At 35.8% G+C, this 22,346-nt stretch overlaps 1 protein-coding gene across 4 annotated transcripts in view; it reads left to right on the top strand.

Moving 5' to 3' along the window:
- The window catches only part of PSD3 (pleckstrin and Sec7 domain containing 3), a 614,599-nt gene that overhangs the window by 311,915 nt on the left and 280,338 nt on the right, over positions 1-22,346 (top strand). For all 4 annotated transcript variants that reach the window (XM_045991818.1, XM_045991828.1, XM_045991839.1 and 1 more), the window contains one exon: positions 14,438-14,527. In XM_045991818.1, the coding sequence (XP_045847774.1) occupies positions 14,438-14,527 (90 nt within the window). The remainder of the gene's footprint in view (positions 1-14,437; positions 14,528-22,346) is intronic.

Raw genomic sequence — 22,346 nt, 5'->3', positions numbered from 1 at the left:
AAGGGGGTGAGAATCTTAAGCAGACTTCACACTGTGCACAGAGCCTGACATGGGGCTTAATCTTGCAACCCCGAGATCATGACTTGAGCTGAAATCAAGCATTGGACATTTAACTAACTGAGCCACCCAGATGTCCCACAATCAACTAATATTTGACAGGGGAGCCAAGAATACTCTATGGGGTAATGATTGTCTCTGCAATAAATGGTATTGGGAAAACTGGTTATGCGCATGTGAAAGAATGAAACGACCTCTATTTTACACCACTCAAAAAATTAACTCAGAGTGGATTAAAGAATTATATGTAAGGCCTGAAACCATAAAATCCTGGAAGGAAACATCAGAAAAAAGCTCCTTGATACTGTTTTCGGAAATTATTTTTTTAATCTGACACCAAAGAAAAAGGAACAGAAACAAAAGTAGGTAAGTGGGCTACATCAGACTAGAAAGTTTACACAGCAAAGGAAATCACCAACAAAATGAAAAGACAGCCTATGAAATGAGAGGAAATATTTATATATCACATATCTGATAAGATATTAATACCCCGAAATATAAGGAACTCCTACAACTCAATAGCAAGAAAAAAAATTAATATTGGAAAAGGAACTGAACTTTTCCAAGGAAGATCTGTACAGATTGTCACCAGGTACATGAAAAGATGCTCACCATTACCATCAGGAAATGCAAATCAAACCATAATCAGGTGTTACCTCACAGCTGTTAAAATGGCTATTATCAAAAAGACAAGAAGTTACAAGTGCTGGTGAAGACTTGTAGAAAAGGGAACTCTTGTGCATTGTTGGTAGGAATGTAAATTGGTTCCTCTTGTCACTTCTGTGTACCATATTGAAGATTTTAATTAGTGTAATTAGACAAGGAAAAAAACATACCAGGATTAGAAAGGAATAAGTAAAATTATCTGCTTGCAGATTTGATCTTGTATATAGAAAATCTTAAGGAATCTACAAAAATAACCTTAAAAATCTCAAAAACCAGTTCAGCAAGGCTGCAGAATAAAAGTTGAATGTACAAAGATCAGTTATATTTCTATATATCAGTAATGAGTAATGCAAAAATGAAATTCACTTCATTTACAGTAGTATCAGAAATAAGATACTTAAGAATAAACTTGAAATAAGATTAATATATTGATGTTGAAAAATATAAAACTTTCAAAGAAATCAAGTGGAAAGTTATCCCATGGTCATCCAATGGGGATTGGAACACTTAAAGTGGCATATTCTCCAAAGTGATCTTAAGAGTCAGTACAATCACTGTCAAAATCTCAGATGTCCTTTTTTTCGGCTGGGGGGTGATGGAGGTGGGGGGTGGTCAATCTTGAAATTCTTGTAGAAATACCAAAAAAATCAAGAGCACAGAAATAACTTGGAGGACTTACACTTTTTGATTGCAAAACTTACTGCAAAACATTGCTAAAAGAAAGAAGACACAAATAAGTGGAAAGACTTCCCATGTTCTTGGATTGGAAGACAATATTGTTAAGATGTCCATGCCTCCCAAAGTGATCTGTAGATACAGTACAGTTTGTATCAAAATCCCAATGGCATGTTTTGCAGAAATAGAAAAAAAAATCCTAAAATTCATATGGATTCTCAAGGTACTGTGGATAGCCCAAACAACTTTGGAAAAAAATGGAGGACTCACACTTCCTGATTCCAAAATATAGTGTAAGGCTACAATAATCATAAGAGTGTGATACTGACATAGGCAAATAAATCACAGTGCAAAGATAGACCCTTGCATATTTGGTCTAATAATCTTCAACAAGGATGCCAGGACCACTCAATGGGAAAGGACAATCAGTCTTTTGAAATGGTGTTGGGAATAAAGGATATCTAAGGCAGAAAAATGAAGTTGGACCTTTATACCATATAAAAAAATAAACTCAAAATAGTTTAACAATCTTAATATAAGACCTAAAACTATAAGACTCCTAGAAGAAAACATGATGTTGGACCTAGCAACGATTTCTTTGCTTATGATACCTAAAGCACAGGCAACAAAAGCAAAAACATACAAACAGGTTACATCAAACTTAACTCTTGTGAATGAAAGGACACAGTGGAGTTAAATGGCTGCCAGTGGAATGGGAGGAAATTTGCAAATTATATATAATAAGTACATGCTTGTCAGTAGTTACTTTAAATGCAAATTGGCTGAATTCACCAATAGAAGACATGGTGTGGCTGAATGGGTAGGAAAACAAGAGTCATCTAGATGTTGCCTGTAGGTGACTCACTCCAGAAGTAAGGACACACAGAAAGTGAGGGGATGGAAAAAGATATTCCATGGAAATGAATATGAAATGAAAGCCAGAGTAAGTATACTCTTATCAGACAGAGTGGACTTTTTAAAAGACTATAATATAAGTAGGTATACTTATGTCAGACAGAGTAGACTTTAAAAGACTGTAGTAAAAATAGAGAAGGGCATTGCACTGTCTTAAAGGGGTTAATACAATAGGAAGATAAAACACTTTGAAGTATATAAGCCCTCAACATAGGAGGACCAAGATTTATAAAGCAAATATTACAAGACTTGGAGAAACTGAAAGCAGTGCAATAACAGTAGTGTTTCATAAATGGACAGACCATTCAGACAAAAGATCAAGACGGAAACATCAGGCATAAATGACACATTAGACCAGATGGATTTAATAGCTATATACAGAACATTCCATCCAAAAGCAGCAGAATACACAAACTTCTCAAGTGCACATGGAACATTCTTCAAGAATAGATCACATGTTGAGTCACAAAACAAGTCTCATTAAATGCAAGAAAACTGAAACTATATCAAACATTTTTTGCAATCATAATGATGTGAAACTGGAAATCAATTACAAGAAGAAAATGAGGAAAAAACTCAACAAAACTTGGATATTAAACAGTAAGTACTGAACAACCAGGGATCATTAAATGAATCAAAAGAGAAAGGAAAAAAATACCTAGAGATACATAAAGAGAAATATGACATATCGAAATTTATGGAATGTAGCAGTCCCAAATCTATGACACATAACAAAAAATGGTTCTAAGAAGGAAGTTCATAGCAATACAGACCTACCTCAAGAAACAAGAAAAACCTCAAATAAATAATCTAACTTTATACCTCAGAGAACTAGAGAAAGAAGAGCAAAACCCAACATTAGTAGAAGAAAACAATAAAGATGGGAGAGGAAATAGACTAAAAACAAAAAACAATAGACTAATAGACTAAAAAAAACAATCAGTGAAACTAAACTGGTTCTTTGAAAATGTAAACAAAATCAATAAACTCTTAAGCTTGACTAACCAAGAAAAAAAAAGAGTACACAAACAAAATAAGAAATGAAAGGGAAGTTATAACTGATACCACAGAAATACAAAAGATCATAAGAGACTATAGTGAACAATTATATGCCAACAAGGTGGACAACCTAGAAGAAATGGATACATTTCTATAATCAGGGGCGTCTGGGTGACTCAGTCAGTTAAGTGGTTGCCTTCAGTTTAGGTCATGATCCCAGAGTCCTGGGATCAGTCTCCCTGCTCAGCGGAGAGCCCCTTTGCTGAGCAGGGAGCCTGCTTCTTCCTCTCCCTCTGCCTGCTGCTGTGTCTACTTGTGCTCTCTCTGTCAAATAAATCAAAATCTTTAAAAAAAATTTCTAGAAACATAAAATCTTCCAAGACTGAATATGAAGAAATACAAATTTTAGTAGACTTTGGTAGGGAGATTAAAACAGTAATCAGAAATCTCTCAACAAATGAAAATTCAGGATCAGATGGCTTCTTTGGCAAATTCTATCAAACATTCAAAGAAGATTTAATATTCTTCTCAAATTCTTCCAAAAAATTGAAGAGGAGGGAACTTTTTCCAACACATTTTACAAATCCAGCATTATCCTGATACCAAACCCAGAAAGGGAAACCACAAAAAAAGGAAAATTATAGGCCAGTATCCTTGATGAACATTGTAGCAAAAATCCTCCAGAAAGTATTAGTAAACTGACCCAGTAATATGCTAAAAAGATCATACATTATGATCAAGTGGCATTTATTTTAGAGATGCAAGGGTGATTCAACATCTGTAAATCAATGTGATCTTTTTAAATTTTATTTTTTTCAGTGTTCCAAGATTTATTATTTATGCATCACACCCAATGCTCCATGCAATATGTGCCCTCCTTAATACCCACCACCAGGCTTACCCTACTCCCCATCCTCCTCCCTTCCAAAACCCTCAGTTTGTTTCTCAGAGTCCACAGTCTCTCATGGTTTGTTTCCCCCTCCGATTTTGCCCAACTTACTTTTCCTCTCCAGCTCCAATGTCCTCTGTATTATTTCTTTTGCTCCACAAGTAAGTGAAACCATATGATAATTGACTCTCTCTGCTTGACTTATTTCACTCAGCATAATCTCCTCCAGTCTTGTCAATGTTGATACAAAAGTTGGGTATTCATCCTTTCTGATGGAGGCATAATATTCCTCAATGTGATCTATTAACAAAATGTATGATAAAAATCACATGACATCTCAGTAGACACAGAAAAAGCATTTGATAAAATGTAACATTTATTTATGAGAAAAGCTCAACAAAGTGAATATAGAGGAAACATACTAATGGTCATATAGCACAATCCTAGAGCTAGCATCATACTCAACAGTAAGGTGCTGAAAGCTTTTTCTCTGAGAACAAGACAGGGTTGCCCACTCCTACCACTTCAAGTCAATGTAGTATTAGAAGTCCTAGGTACAGCGGTTAGACAAGAAAAAGAAATAAAAGACATCCAAATCAGAAAGGCAGAAGTAGAACTGTTTCCACAGACGACATGCTACTACATATAGAAAACCCTGAAAAATCCACCAAAGTCTTATCAGTTGGAACTGATAAATGAATTCAATAAAGTTGTAGGACACAAAATCAATATACAGATATCCATGGCATTTCTATATGCTAATAACAAAACATAAGAAAGATAAATTAAGAAAACAATCTCATTTATAATCGCAAAGAATCCCATTTGTAATTGCAAACAATCACAAAGAATAATATACCCAGGAATGAATTTAACTACAAGGGCAAAAGACCTATATATACTCTGAAAACTATAAGACACTGATAAAATTGAAGATGACACAAATAAATCGAAAGATAGTCCATGCTCAGGGATTGAAAGAATTACTATTGTTAAAATGTCCATATTACTCAAATAACCTACAGGTTCAATTCAATACCCATCAAAATCCTAATGGCGTACTTCATAGAACTAGAACAAATAATTGTAAAATTTGTATGGAACTGCAGAAGTTTCTCAAGAGCCAAAGTGATCCTGAGAATGAGCAAAGTTGGAGGTACCATGCTGACTTCAAACTGTAATACAAAGCTGTAATAATCAAAAATACGTTATCAGTATAAAAATAGACACACAGATCAGTGGAATGAAAGAGCCCCAAAATAAATCCACATATATATGGACAATTAAAGTATACAGGAGGAACCAAGAACATACAATGGAGAAAGGAGAGTCTCTTCAATAAAGAGTGCCCGGAAAACTGGACAGCCACATGCAAGATAACAAAACTATACCCACTGTCTTATGCCATACACAAAAATTAAGTCAAAATGGATTAAAGACGTGAATGTAAGACCTGAAACGATGAGATTCCTAGAAGAAAATATAGACAGGAAACTCCTGGACATCAGTCCTAATGATGTCTTTTTGGACCTGACTCCAAAGATGAGAAACAAAAGCAAAAATAAACAAAAGTGAGACTATATGAAACTAAAAATCTTCTGGAAAGGAAAACCATCATCAAAATGTAAAGGCAACCTACTGAATGCAAGAATATACTTGCAAACCATAATCTGATAACCAGATATCTGATAAAAACCATACATCTGATAAAAGGTTAAAATATATATATGAATATAGATCTATCTATCTATCTATATATATATCTCCTATAACTCAGCAAAACCCAAAAAACCTCATTAAAAAATGGATAGAGAAAAAAAAATGGATAGAGGATCTGAATAGACATTATACCAGAGAAGACATATAGGTGGCAAAAGGCACATGAGAAGATGCTCAGCATCACTAATTATTAGGGAGATGCAAAAGTTCTGAAAGTCTGTTTTACAACTATGTGAATATACTTAACACTGCTGAACTGTACACTTAAATATGGTTAAGAGGGTAAATTTTTTTGCTGTGTATTTTTTCGCCACAATAAATACAAAGGCAAAAACAACTTTTAGTTTAAAGCTACAAGAATCAAGAGAGTCTTATACTGGCATCCAGTCACATGTCTAGGTCAATACAATAGAATTGAGAATTTGAAGTAAACGCTTACATTTATGGTCAGTTGATTTTCAACAGGGATCCCAAGATTATCCAGTGGGAAAAAGAATAGCGTTCTCGGCGGGGGTGGGAGGTTGGGGGAACCAGGTGGTGGATAATAGGGAGGGCACGTATTGCATGGAGCACTGGGTGTTGTGCAAAAACAATGAATACTGTTACGCTGAAAAAAATAAATAAATTAAAAAAAATAATAATAAAGTAATTTTACCAGCCTCTTTTCACATTAAAAAAAAAAAAAGATTGAGCACTGGGTATTAGAGGCGACTGATGAATCATTGAACACGACATCTGAAACTAATGAGGAGGTACGATGTGTTGGCTGATTGAATCTCAATAAAATTTTTTTTAAAAAGTTAAAAAAAATAGCCTTCTCAACAAATGGTGATGGGGTAGACACATGGAAAAGAATGAACTTGGATTTGTTTTTCTTGCCCTGTACAAAAATTATTGCAATATGGATCAAATATCTAAATGTGAGAGCTAACAGTGTATCATTTTAAGGAAACATAGGAACAAATCTTTCTGACCTTGGATTAGGCAATAATTTGTTAATTTGACAATAAAAACACAGGCAGCATATATGGAAAGTTAGAAAACAAATGAACAAATGAAACAAAACAAACTCATAAATATAGAAAACAAAGTAGAAGTTACCAGAGTATAAGGGAATTGGGGAGTAGGTGAAATGGATAAAGGAGGTCATCTTATGGGTATGGATGATAACTGGACTTGTGGTGGTGGTCATTTGGTAGTGTATGTGGATGTCAAGTTACAAAGCTGTGCACTTGAAATATATATTTATATTATACATATATATGAAACATTTATGCACATACATTTATACATACATATATGTACATATATACACACACATACAAGAAAGTACTCTATGATTCCATTTATGTAAAATTTCAAAAGCAGTCAAATTCAGAGAAACAAAAAGAAAGTAGAATTATTGTTACCAGAGACTCAGGGGAATTGTTTTTTAATGGATACAGAGTTAAAGCATTTCTAGGAAAAAAAAAAAATTGGATTTCATCGAGATTGAAATTTTCTGTGCTCCAGACAACACCATCAAGAAAAGATAACTCGCAGAATAGGAGAAAACATTTTCAAAGTATATATCTGATAAGGAGTCAAAACTCCTTATATATCCAGAGTATATAAATATCTTCTACAACTGAACAATAAAAGACAAATGACTCAATAAGGGCAAAGGATTTGAGTAAGCATTTCTTCCAAGAATATATATGAATGGACAATATGTGCATTTTTGAAAGGGTGCTGAACATCATTAGTCATTAGGGAATTGCAAATCAGAGCCACAAGATGGCAATTCATATCTACTAGAAATGGCTGAAATGAAAAAGACAGATAAATGCTGGTAAGGATGTGGAGAAATCGAAACTCACACCTTTAGTGGGGATGTAAACTGGTGTGGTCTGTTTGGAAAAAATTCTGACAGTTCCTCAAATGATTAAACATAGAGTTACTGTACGACCTAGCAATCCCACTCCTGAGTTATATATATAGGAGGAATGAAAACATATGTCTACACAAAAACTTTACACAAATATTTATAGCAACATTATTCATAATAACCAAACTGTGGGAACAGTCCAAGAAGCCATCAACTTCTGAATGGAAAATTTGGCATATTCATACAATGGAGTGTTATTTTGCAATAAAATACTGATGGATGCTAAAATATGGATGTACTTTGAAAAGTATATGGTAGATGAAAGAAGCCAGTTTACAAAGGCCACATTTTATATGATTACATTTATGTGAAATATTCCTGCACAGGAAAATCCATACAAATAAGGGGATTAGTGGTTGCCGGGAGATGGGTATTGGGGGTGGGAGGAGAGATATGGAAACTGACTGCTAATGGATATGGGGTGTCTTATGGAGTGATGAAAATGTTTTGAATTTAGATAGTGGTAATGGCTGCAGAACTCTGTCAACATATTAAGAATTACTGAATTGTAGGAGCAGCTGGGTGGCTCAGTTAGATGAATGGTGGAGTCTTGACTTCAGCTCAGGTCACGATCTCAGGATGGTGAGATCAAGCCCCTAGTTGGGTTCTGTGCTCAGTGCAGAGTCTGCTCATATCTCTCCCTGCCCCCTGCCCTTCTTCCTGCTCACCCTTGTCCTCTTTCAAGTAAATAAATAAATATATAAGAATATAATTCAAAAGGGTGAATGTTATATGCGTTTTATTTCAATAAAGCTGGTATTTGTAAAAACTTATAGGATGGAGTAGACACTCCATCATATAAAAAAGTCAACTCTTTATTTCACCTTTTTTCCCCCTAATAGTCATAATTGTTTAATTTTCAAGAGTTTTTTTTATGTAATAAGTTTTTATACTTGGGAGTCTTTTATTATTATTTGATACTTGTTTATAACAAAATATCTCATGACTATAATACAATAAATGTTTAAATATAAATCATTCAAGAAATTTTTGTTTTGAGCAATACAAAATTAATTAAAAACATAATGTTACAAATACTTGAATTCACCGGGTCACATGTTAAAGAAAATTTTGGTTTTTAACTGATAGTTAAATCATGTCCTTTTTTTTTTTTTCCATTTTATTTACTTTTTCAGCGTAACAGTATTCATTGTTTTTGCACAACACCCAGTGCTCCATGCAAAACGTGCCCTCCCCATTACCCACCACCTGTTCCCCCAACCTCCCACCCCTGACCCTTCAAAACCCTCAGGTTGTTTTTCAGAGTCCATAGTCTCTTATGGTTCGCCTCCCCTTCCAAATTTTTTTTTTTTTTTAATAAACATATAATGTATTTTTATCCCCAGGGGTACAGGTCTGTGAATCGCCAGGTTTACACACTTCACAGCACTCACGATAGCACACACCCTCCCCAATGTCCATAGCCCCTCCCCCTCTCCCAATCCCACCTCCCCCCAGCAACCCCCAGTTTGTTTTGTGAGATTAAGAGTCATTTATGGTTTGTCTCCCTCCCAATCCCATCTTGTTTCATTTATTCTTCTCCTATCCCCCTAACCCCCCATGTTGCTTCTCCATGTCCTCATATCAGGGAGATCATATGATAGTTGTCTTTCTCCGATTGACTTATTTCACTGAGCATGATACGCTCTAGTTCCATCCACGTCGTCGCAAATGGCAAGATTTCATTTCTTTTGATGGCTGCATAATATTCCATTGTGTATATATACCACATCTTCTTTATCCAGTCATCTGTTGATGGACATCTAGGTTCTTTCCATAGTTTGGCTATTGTAGACATTGCTGCTATAAACATTCGGGTACACGTGCCCCTTCGGATCACTATGTTTGTATCTTTAGGGTAAATACCCAGTAGTGCAATTGCTGGGTCATAGGGTAGTTCTATTTTCAACATTTTGAGGAACCTCCATGCTGTTTTCCAGAGTGGTTGCACCAGCTTGCATTCCCACCAACAGTGGAGGAGGGTTCCCCTTTCTCCACATCCTCGCCAGCATCTGTCATTTCCCGACTTGTTAATTTTAGCCATTCTGACTGGTGTGAGGTGATATCTCATTGTGGTTTTGATTTGTATTTCCCTGATGCCGAGTGACGTGGAGCACTTTTTCATGTGTCTGTTGGCCATCTGGATGTCTTCTTTGCAGAAATGTCTGTTCATGTCCTCTGCCCATTTCTTGATTGGATTGTGTGTTCTTTGGGTGTTGAGTTTGCTAAGTTCCTTATAGATTTTGGACACTAGCCCTTTATCTGATATGTCGTTTGCAAATATCTTCTCCCATTCTGTCAGTTGTCTTTTGGTTTTGTGAACTGTTTCCTTTGCTGTGCAAAAGTTTTTGATCTTGATGAAATCCCAATAGTTCATTTTTGCCCTTGCTTCCCTTGCCTTTGCCGTTGTTCCTAGGAAGATGTTGCTACGGCTAAGGTCGAAGAGGTTGCTGCCTGCATTCTCCTCAAGGATTTTGATGGATTCCTTTCTCACATTGAGGTCCTTCATCCATTTGGAGTCTATTTTCGTGTGTGGTGTAAGGAAGTGGTCCAATTTCATTTTTCTGCATGTGGCTGTCCAATTTTCCCAGCACCATTTATTGAAGAGGCTGTCTTTTTTCCATTGGACATTCTTTCCTGCTTTGTCGAAGATTAGTTGACCATAGAGTTGAGGGTCGATTTCTGGGCTCTCTATTCTGTTCCACTGATCTATGTGTCTGTTTTTGTGCCAGTACCATGCTGTCTTGATGATGACAGCTTTGTAATAGAGCTTGAAGTCCGGAATTGTGATGCCACCAACTTTGGCTTTCTTTTTCAATATTCCTTTGGCTATTCGAGGTCTTTTCTGGTTCCATATAAATTTGAGGATTATTTGTTCCATTTCTTTGAAAAAAATGGATGGTATTTTGATAGGGATTGCATTAAATGTGTAGATTGCTTTAGGTAGCATAGACATTTTCACAATATTTATTCTTCCAATCCAGGAGCATGGAACATTTTTCCATTTTTTTGTGTCTTCCTCAATTTCTTTCATGAGTACTTTATAGTTTTCTGCATATAGATTCTTAGCCTCTTTGGTTAGGTTTATTCCTAGGTATCTTATAGTTTGGGGTATAATTGTAAATGGGATTGACTCCTTAATTTCTCTTTCTTCTGTCTTGTTGTTGGTGTACAGAAATGCAACTGATTTCTGTGCATTGATTTTATATCCTGACACTTTACTGAATTCCTGTACAAGTTCTAGCAGTTTTGGGGTGGAGTCTTTTGGGTTTTCCACATATAGTATCATATCATCTGCGAAGAGTGATAGTTTGACTTCTTCTTTACCAATTTGGATGCCTTTAATTTCTTTTTGTTGTCTGATTGCTGAGGCTAGGACTTCTAGTACTATGTTGAATAGCAGTGGTGATAATGGACATCCCTGCCGTGTTCCTGACCTTAGCGGAAAAGCTTTCATTTTTTCTCCATTGAGAATGATATTTGCGGTGGGTTTTTCATAGATGGCTTTGATAATATTGAGGTATGTGCCCTCTATCCCTACACTTTGAAGAGTTTTGATCAGGAAGGGATGCTGTAATCATGTCCTTTTTTGATTTTGAGAATTGGAAACTGTCTGACTTGGAGAAGAATTTGTTATGTAGTCATTGTTCGTTCATTTTCTCAGGTCCTCAGAACATAACCAGAAAGACCTTGTCAAGTCATATGAAAATAACTTTTGAATGTACTTGTTACTTTTTACTTTAAGATACCTTTTGTTTTTTAATTATTAGGTGTTCAGTTAGCCAGCATATGGTACCTGTACCTTTTTTGATCTGATATACTTGGTAAGGATTGGAAAGGTTGAGGTAATTGTGTTTTTCAATTAATGTGAGACGGTATTTTTTTTTTATTAAAGTTCCTGTGCTTTAAATAAATTTTCATCAGAACTTAGGGCTGCAGATTTAACTTAAAATCATTGGCAAAGCCAGTTCTCATTATTAAAACATTCATCCAGTCTTGCATGTAAAATCTTACTATGCCCTCTTTGCTTATGGAAGAGGCAAGGTTTTTAACAAGTTATTTAGCACTTTCGCCGTAATTAATTAGAGTGGGTTGGATGATTTGTTTCATGTTGTAAAGTAGAAGAGCAGTTGTGAGGGGGGAGTGAGAAGTGATTACTTTTTTTTTTTTTAAACATGTAATGTACTATTAGCCCCAGGGGTACTGGTCTGTGAATCGCCAGGTTTACACACTTCATGGCACTCACCATAGCACATCCCCTCCCCAATGTCCATAACCCCACCACCCTCTCCCTTCTCCCCTCCCCCCCCCGCAACCCTCAGTTTGTTTTGTGAGATTAAGAGTCTCTTATGCTTTGTCTCCCTCCTGATCCCATCTCGTTTCATTTATTCTTTTCCTACCCCTCAAGCTCCCCATGTTGCTTCTCGACTTTTTCATATCAGGGAGATCATATGATAGTTGCCTTTCTCCGATTGACTTATTTCACTGAGCATAATACCCTCTAGTTCCATCCATGACATCACAAAAGGCAAGATTTCATTTCTTTTGATGGCTGCATAGTATTCCATTGTATATATATACCACATCTTCTTTATCCATTCATCTGTTGATGGACATCTCGGCTCTTTCCACAGTTTGGCTATTGTGGACCTTGCTGCTATAAACATTCAGGTGCACATGCCCCTTTGGATCACTACTTTTGTATCTTTAGGGTAAATACCCAGTAGTGCAATTGCTGGGTCATAGGGTAGCTCTATTGTCAACGTTTTGAGGAACCTCCATGCTGTTTTCCAGAGTGGTTGCACCAGCTTGCATTCCCACCAACAGTGTAGGAGGGTTCCCCTTTCTCTGAATCCTTGCCAGCATGTGTCATTTCCTGACTTGTTAATTTTAGCCATTCTGACTGGTGTGAGGTGGTATCTCATTGTGGTTTTTATTTGTAGGGAAGTGATTACTTTTAAGACTCATAAGTGTATATGTTCCCAGGCAGATCTGTATTTTTGAAGTTAAGGTTTTGTATACATATTCTCTTAAAACTATCCAAGGCTTTCCAACCCTTTTAAAGTCTTAGTATTTTTCCTCAACTTGAGGACTAATGTTCTAGCCCACCCTTGTCTTTTCTGAAAAATAGCCTCACAGAACATACATATTCTGTACGAGGATATTAATATGTTGGTACACTTTACGTTCACTTGAACCACATATTCCCAGAAATCCCATACTGGTGCGTATGTGTTCCATATTCCTCTTCTACACTCATGACAGATTTCTGCTGGTGTCCAGATTGAGCCTCTGAATCCTTCTGAATCCTGGCAGCTCTTACTAGTTGACTGAAACTGACCTAGGAGTTTTATTAGTTTTCTAGGTCTAATATATTTGTATCTTCTCTTTTTTTGTTAGTTTAGATTTTCTATTTTTTTTCACTTTATTAATGTGATTTTTTGTTGTTGTTGTTAAACTTACTCTTAAATCTTAAACTTTTTCTTAAACTCACATTGTTAGGGGACAATTTTCCTTGGGTCTCTTGCATTTCTGTACATTTTGTGAACAGAAATTTTATTCTGGTGTAATTTTTCAAAACTGTTTCTATACTGAGCAGCTTTGGAAAATATAGTGACTTCAGATCAGTGGATAGATTTGCTTATAGTCTTGCATGAGAAGACTTGGTTTCTTCCTTTAGAGCAAAAGCAATAGGTATTGCTCTCCATTACAAATATTCAGATTCCCAGATCTCGTGGCAGGGCTCCTTTCCTGTATCACAACCCACTGCTTGTGCATATCAGCTGGCCCTTTTCAGGTTTTGTGAGAACTGGGACCCAGGAAACTGGAGCAAGAAAATGCTGATATTTTGGCTGCTCCTATAATAAAAAAATTACTAAGCCTCCAACTCAGGAATCATACTTCATCTGCCAACATGTGAGATCGTGGTAGACTAGTTTGTTAGCTTGAAAGTGGGCTAAAATCTCAGATCCTTCACAGTTCTTGACAATATGTGAGACATAAAAATAAACAAGTAAATAAAGAGCTATCAGAGGTCAGCTCAGAAATGTCATTTTATCCATGTTTTTATTAAAAACTACCTTACATGTATATAAATGTATCATAGATTTCTCATGTTTTCTTAGGCTAAAAAAAAGGTTTGACATAATTTTGCTATTTATATTTAATGACTATTTTGAAAGCATAATAAGCCATCTGTTTCTCATGTGTATAAGTTTGTATTATATGTATGTGTGGATATATGCACATATAGGGGCATGTGTATTCATGTTTTGAAAAGCGAAATCAGTCTTGCTTTGCTTAATCACAGTTTTTTTGTTTTTTGTTTTTTTTTTTTTAATATTTTATTTATTTGACAGAGAGAAATCACAACTAGGCAGAGAGGCAGGCAGAGAGAGAGAGAGGAGGAAACAGGCTCCCCGCAGAGCAGAGAGTCCGATGTGGGGCTCGATCCTAGGACCCTGGGATCATGACCTGAGCTGAAGGCAGAGGCTTTAACCCACTGAGCCACCCAGGCGCCCCGCTTAATCACAGTTTTAAGAATTCCATGTATGTATGCCATTATGATGTATTATTTGCCTCTATTCCAGAATATAGGAAAGAAGATGACCTGCCAAGAGTTCATTGCAAACCTCCAAGGGGTAAATGAGGGTGGTGATTTCTCCAAGGATCTACTAAAAGTAAGCATTGAAATAATTGGCTTTTAAAATATGTTTATCTTTTCTGCTTATTTTTTAATCCAAAATAAATAGGCCAAGGATCACTTAAGTATTTTGATTTTTTCTTTTGGTTTTGTTGGTGATATTTCTATTGGAACTCATCCTTGATGTGTTAGACTGCAAATACCCTTCAATGAATAAATGGTAAAAGTTCACATGGTAACCAATAATACTGAGACAGTAAGTAGATTTGGAATAATTGGTGATTCAAATAGTGGACAGTTTTTGTTTTATTTGTGAGCATACTGTCAGATCTTGAGAAAGATCACAAAGGTATATTCACTGTGGAAACAAAAAAGCATTTACGTACTCTAATGGAAGCTGTATTCATTCCCTAGTTGTAGAGCCATTTAGGTTGTCTCTGGAAATCTGAGTTACTGTAGAATGTTTGAATGATTTGTGTTTGGTTTCATTATTGGTAACAATCAGCATGTTTTTCTGTATCAGATTTTTTCCAAGGGGACAACAAAATAAGCTTTAGAATTCATAACTTTCTATAGCAGTATAAATGAGAAATGCATTTGTTTAAATAGAAAATAGTGATTGATAATGGATGTGAATATTTTAGCAGTTCAGGATAAGATATGTATGTTGACAATGTGATTTTTACAGATTTCTGTTAGATTCTAGCCTTCTTTTTAAAAACTTTGTACATATGTAGATTTCTTTGGCAATTCCTTTGAATTTGCTAAGGGCAACACGTATGAATCATGGTATGATCTGGAAAGGTACCAGTTGAGAATAAGTCCTTTATTATGTTTTATGTATCTTTTAAACCATATAAAATACATACAGTAGAGTCCTAGATTTTGAAAGACACACACACACACGTAGAAAGTGAAAAAAGGCATAAGAACATGATATTATGAGATTCTCCTACTGACTTTAATTGCAACTCAGTGAAGAATTACCTTATGGAAAAAGCAAGAAGAAAAGTAGCTTCAGGTTACTATAGAGAGAAGGTATTTTTAAAAATTGTTTCCTTATAGGACAAATGCTGCCATGGCTGAAGCTACAATTCTTTTTTTTTTTTAATTTAATTTAATTTTTTCAGTGTTCCAAGATTCACCCAGTGCTCCATACAATACGTGCCCTCCTTAATACCACCACCAGGCTCACCCAACCTCTCACCGCCACCCCCCTTCCAAAACCCTCAGTTTGTTTCTCAGAGTCCACAATCTCTCATGGTTTGTCTCTCCTTCCGATTTACCCCAATTCACTTTTCCTTTCCTTCTCCTAATGTCCTCCATGTTATTCCTTATGCTCCATAAGTAGTGAAACCATGATAATTGACTCTCTCTGCTTGACTTACTTCACTCAGCATAATCTCCTCCAGTCCTGTCCATGTTGATACAAAAGTTGGATATTCATCCTTTCTCGTGGAGGAGTAATAATACATTGGGTATATGAACTATATCTTCTTTATCCATTCATTTGTTGAAAGGCATCTTGGCTCTTTCCACAGTTTGGTGATTGTGGCCATTGCTTTAAGCTACAGTTCTGAATGGGAAATAAAATGTGTTGGATTGTGACATGATAAATATATTCTCTACATCCATTGAAGATGTACTGTAGACGTATGTTAACAAGTCTTTTCAGTTTAGTGGTATTAACATGGAAAATAATGCTGTCTTTCTAAGAGAAGGATTGGAGAAGCTTTTATCAAGTTATGTCAGAAGTGGAAATTGGCAAGAAAAATTTTCGTAGTGAAGCTTTTAGATTTTATTGGTAGGCTTACGGTAACATGCATGACTGTGGATGAATTATTGGGCAGTTTTAAAGCATATTTGATGAGCTGTCTGAAACCAAATGTAGTTAACATAAGTCCAGTGGCTGCCGTTCACCTTGGATAAACATATGTTCTTTGGTTTACTCTGCCAAGAATTTTCTGGATGATTTGTTAAAGTTGTACCATTGAGATCATTTTTTAAACCTCAGGGGGGAAAATATTTATTATACTGTTTTATTTACTGTAGGAAGTTGACAGTGAAATGACACTGGAAGTGACAGTGGCATTTAGCATGGAAATTGTCAAGTAAAATACTGATTCCTTTTCATAGCCACTCACCCACCAAAAGTGGAGTTTTCCATTTCAGCAAGAATCTGGATTTTACTGCAAATTTCATCAAGAAAAGGTTTTTTTCAAACCATTTTTGTTTCATTTCTCTTTTCCATGTGGCTATTCTTTTTCCCTTCTGTGCCCTCCTGCTCTTCCTTCAGTCCTCCTTTCCTCTCTCACTTCATCTGTTTCTATTTATCTGTTTTTTCTTTTCTCTTGTTCTTTTTTTTTTTGACTTTTATTTTATTTTATTTCTTTTCATTTTTGTCTCTTCTTTCTCCTCTTTCTTCACTCCTTCTCAAACACTCTCCCTCATTTTCTTTCTCAATGGCTATCTCTTAATTCTCTTCAGAGATTAATTCCTGGGTAGAATGTTAATTTGAACTTTCGTGGACAATGATTATACACGTCACACAGAAAGACAAACACAAAACATTTGGTATTATGTTACAGGTTCTGAGTAACCTAACCCCTCTTCTGTTGTCTTCTGTCCTCTCTCCAACTTGAAAATTGCAGGTACTGACAACATTCAGTCAATTTTAAGTAAGATGCCTAGAGTTACATGGATTGAGTTGAGGCTTTCATTGCTACATATTAATCTGATTACTTTTAGATTTCTTTGGTTCAAAAATAGCATTTCATCCATATCTGTTCAGCTTTCTTTGGACAAGCAGTAACATTTCATCTTATGTTTGTTATTCAGTGTGGTTGGGTAGTAGGGAATATTTATTGATGGCCTATTGTGTGTTCACTGGGTATTGTGGACTTGGAGAACATGCTAGAACTAAATGGGCCCCTGTCCTCACAAACTACTGAGAAAGATGGGTGGTTCTTTTTCCCTTAAACAATTGTTCCATATTGAAATTAAAATATAAACTGATTCTCCTTGTTCTCAACAGAAATGGTTATCAAAAAGATAAACCTTAATGTATTTAAATATATGAAAAATCAGAAATTTATTTCAAACCTTTAATTTAGAGACTTCAATTAATACTTTGCTTTAATTTTGCTCTAGACTACATGAAAGGATGAGTAATTGAGCCCTTTTTTTTTTTATAATTTACAGTTCCACTGCAGTGTCCCTTTTGACCTGATGACTTAACAGAGAAATGAGTGCTTTTTGTAAATAAGCATGTTTTCCCACAAGTTGCTTTGAGTTTTAATTCTAGATACCTATAGTATAAAGCATAGTTAGTTGGATAGCAAATGACAACCAGTGATAGAAGATTATTTAGGTTCTTTAACGTTGAAGTCTGGCTGGGAGGATGTGATGTTTGAGAGAGGCCTTTGAAGTATAGGTACCATTTTAGTAGTTGAGTTCCTTTGGTTTTTAGTTAGATGATTATTCTATTTCATTTCCGACCGCCTTTCCCACCCATGAACATTAATGTTCTCTGCCATAAGTACCTCTCCCTATTATTCCACCAAATCAGTAGAGCAGTTCATTTAACGAAATATGACAGACCATCTGGCAAGTTTCGTGGCTGTATTGGGACTGCCCATCCCAACACTTGGATGTGCATCCTTGAGGGAAAATGTGGAAAAGAAGAGGAAAGGGAGGTTCTTCTGATAAACTTAAGACATTTCTTAGGTTCTGTAACAATGAAACTCTTAAGTACATGAATAGAGAGGGATGAGAATGTAAAACGTGGGCCAGCTTTGGCTTAGAGGCTGAACTTTCTGAGAGACACTGTAGTGTGCTGATTATGATTATAGACGTGAGAGCTATACTGATTGGGTTCTAATCCCAGCTCCCCTTTCTTAGTAGCTGAGGGATTGTAAGTAAATTCACTGAAACTTTGTCTCTTGATTTCTGCATCTGTGAAATGGGCGATCTTATTAGTATCCACCTCATCAGTTTTATCAATTGAGTTAACCTATAAAGGTTTTAGAGTCCTAGCATGTAATAAATGCAATATCTGTTGTAACAGCAATAGCTGTTGTAACTTTTTAAAATTTTATTCTTTACTTAGCTTGAAGTGGACTGCAAAGGGCCTCCATCCCTTCCTGCAGGATTTGGGTCTAAAGTGTTTTATAAGTACTAGGGCCAAGTAGGATTAGCTTTAATTCATAAGACCTCTATTGCCCATCCTTTTTTCAGCCTAACCATGCACATTCTCTTGCTCTTTTAAACGGACCATCTGTGATCTTGAACTTGTGCGTTTCTAACTTTTGTGGTAAGATTTTTAAACCTTATCATTTATGGCTTCCTTTTTTTCCAAAGACTGTTGATTCCAAAGAACAGGCATCATAATTTTCTGCAAGAAGCATTTTTTCCATAAAGTCTGTGTTAACATCATGGGGGCACTTGAAAATTCATGAACCTTGGTTAGCCCTATGTTTTCTTTGCCTTTTTACCTTGTTAACAACAGTCCATTTCTCCTGGACCATATCCCTCTTGCCATGCTTTTATATCTTATATTTGGTTTGTATCTTTGAAACTGCATGATTGGAGGTCCTGAGCCTTCTTACCTAGAACCATTTGGAGAAAATGTAAGAGAGCAGGTGGACATCTAGCAACCTCTCTTTTTTTCCCTTGGATTTTTAACCGCTTCAAATAATTCACATCTCCATTAATACCCTAGGATTATTTGGGGATCTTCAAAGAGCACAAGAACTAATTTGCTTCCTCAATGGTTCTTCATGATTCCAGGACCAGTTTAAGTTTGGTCTTAAACTGCTCTGTAAGTTTTATTTCTTCTGAGTTTCCTATGAATCTCTATTCTTGGTTTAAAAAAAAACAAAAACACAATTTTATCTTCAGTCCATTCTGTGATCTATTTCTAATCTGGAGGTTGATAATCCTTCATTCTCATTACATATAGGGGGAGTACACAGGAACTTTGGGTGATGGCCACCAATAAAAATTTAAAAAAAAATTTAGAGGGGAAGTAGCCATTTCAAAATATATTTGCATGAAAACAGGAAAGAAGAAATGGGAAATAAAGCAAAAGGAGCCAATGAAAAGTGTCATTGAAACATATAGGGTGGAAGGTTAGTTATTGGCTGTATAATAATTTCATTTTGGGGAGTTCCAGACTGAAGATTGTGACAATGAAACATGAAACACTGGTTGTTTTCTATCTCAGCGCTCTTATTGCCACCTACCATTTGATACTCAAATGACATTCTTAATATTTTTATCCTTTTCATAGTTAGGTCTTTAAATTTCTTTTTTTTTTCTTGAGCAGCAATTGAATTCAATAGGTGCCAGTGGGAATTAGAAAAAAATCTCTAAGAATTTTTATGTCATCTTAATAAGAGAGAGGGTGGAAACAACAAAACACCCAAGTCTTTCAAAATGATTCTCATGTAACTAAAAAACAAAACTGAATATAATTTGCAGAGTGTTTTAGAACCTATCTCCTTTTAAATCTGCTTAAATACACAGATAGCTTTAATAATAGCTCTAGTTATAAGGCAGTGTCACTGGAAATCATTAAAAAGCAAGGTAAATAAATCTTGCTTGGGCAAGTCAATAACATCCCATCCTTTCAGGCTATTGCTTATGATTAGATGTTTGACTTTAAAATATTCTGAAATTAAAAAAAAATATTCTGAAATTTAATTTTTGGGTAGAAATTACTTGCATGTATCTCCTTTACTTGGGAATTTATTAACCTTGAAATTAACTTGCAGTCTCTTGAGGGAAGACCAAAAGTTTTTACTCTCCCAGATGTTAGTGGTGAAGAGCGAGGTAGTTAATGGTGAAGAGAGAGAGAGAGAGAGAGTGTGTGTGTGTGTGTGTAGATTATGGGGTAGGGGGAAGTTAACAGTTAAATTGACAAAATATAAATCAATATGCCTGACTTAGTGGAATTCTTATGCATTATTCTATTAATGGAACGGTAAATAACGTAGTGAATTAAATTGTTACATACTGCATTGGTCATAATCCCAGTAAAAGTTCTTATTCAGATGTGCTTGTTTTCCCTTAACTTTCACAAAAGAATTTAGGGGAGGTTTTTTGTAAGAAGTTTCTAAGAACGTAAGGCTACCTGTATTCAATCCTTAACATATGTATATGGTTGAAAGCATTATGTTGTATTCTAAATGCATTTTTCTCATTTGGCATTATTAGGGAAAAATAATTTGTGAAAATGATGGAGACTTTAGCCCGAAGGGTAATGTTTAAACAGATAGACTCTAAAAGTCAGCAAAAAAAAAAAAAAAAAAAAAAAAAATACACACACACACACACACACACAGTTATTTCTTTTCAAGTTTTTGAATTCCAGTTAACATACAGTGTAACATTACTTGCAGGTGTAGAGTCTAGTGATTCATCACTTACAGGCAATAATACCCAGTGCTTATCACAAGTGCCCTCCTTAATAACCTTCACCCATTTGGCTTATTCCTCTTCCCCCTCTTTCCAGTAATGTTCAGTTTGTTTGTTCTCTAAAGAGTCTGTTTTCTGGTTTACCTCTCTTTTTCCTCCCCCCAAGTTCTTGTTTTGTTTCCTTAATTCCACATATGTGTGAAGTCATATGGTATTTGTCTTTCTCTGACTTATTATACGTAGCATAATACACTCTAGATCTGTCCATGTTGTTGCACTGGTTAAGATTTAATTTTTGATGGTTGAATACTATTCCATCATATGTGTGGGGGTGTGTATGTATGTATGTGTATATGTGTGTGTGTGTGTATATGTGTATACCACGTCTTTATCCATCCATCCGTCAATGCACATTTGGGCTCTTTCCATATTTTGGCAACTGTGGACATTGCTGCTATAAACATTGGAGTACATGTGCCCCTTTGAATCACTGTGTTGTATTCTTTGGCTAAATACCTAGTAGTGCAGTTGCTGGGTGATAGGGTAGCTCTGTTTTTCACTTTTTGAGGAACCTCCATAGTGTTTTGAGGAGTGGTTGCACCCGTTTGCATTCCCATCATCAGTGTAAGAGGGTTCCCCTTTTTCCACATCCTTGCCAACATCTTTTGTTTCCATTGTTAGCCATTCTGATAGCTCTTTGCAGTTTTGATTTGTATTTCCCTGATAATGAGTGGTATTGAGCATCTTTTCATGTGTCTATTAGCCATCTTTAAGTCTTCTTTGGAAAAATGTCTGTTCATGTCCTCTGCCCATTTTTTGAGTGTTGAGTTTGAGAAGTTCTTTATAAATTTTGAATACTAACCCTTCAACAGATACTTCATTTGCAGGTATCTTCTCCCGTTCCATAGACTGCCTTTCCTTTTTTTTTTTTTTTTGATGATTCCTTCACTGTGCAGAAGCTTTTTATCTTGATGAAGTCCTGTCCCAATAGTTCATTTTTGCTTTTGTTTCCCTTGCCTCAGGAGGCATATCTAGTAAGAAGTTGCTATGGTCTGTCCCAAAGACATTGCCTGCGTTCTCCTCTCGGATTTTGATGGTTTCCTATCTCACATTTAGGTCTTTCATTTGTTTTAAATTTATTTTTGTGTATGGTATAGGAAAGTGGTCCAGTCTCATTCTTTTGCTGTTGCCATCCAGTTTTCCTGACATCATTTGTTGAAGAAACTGTCTTTTTTTTCATTGGATATTCTTTCCTGCCTTTTTTTTTTTTTACAAGACTTTTATTTATTTATTTGACAGAGATTACAAGTAGACAGGGTGGCAGGCAGAGAGAGAGGAAGGGAAGCAGGCTCCCTGCCGAGCAGAGAGCCCAATGCGGGGCTCAATCCCAGGACCCTGGTCTCATGACCTGTGCTGAAGGCAGAGGCTTTAACCCACTA

The sequence above is a fragment of the Meles meles genome, chromosome 2 (assembly GCF_922984935.1).
Source record: "Meles meles chromosome 2, mMelMel3.1 paternal haplotype, whole genome shotgun sequence".
NCBI classification, from domain to species: Eukaryota; Metazoa; Chordata; class Mammalia; order Carnivora; family Mustelidae; genus Meles; species Meles meles.
This window is presented reverse-complemented; position numbering and strand designations above follow the sequence as displayed.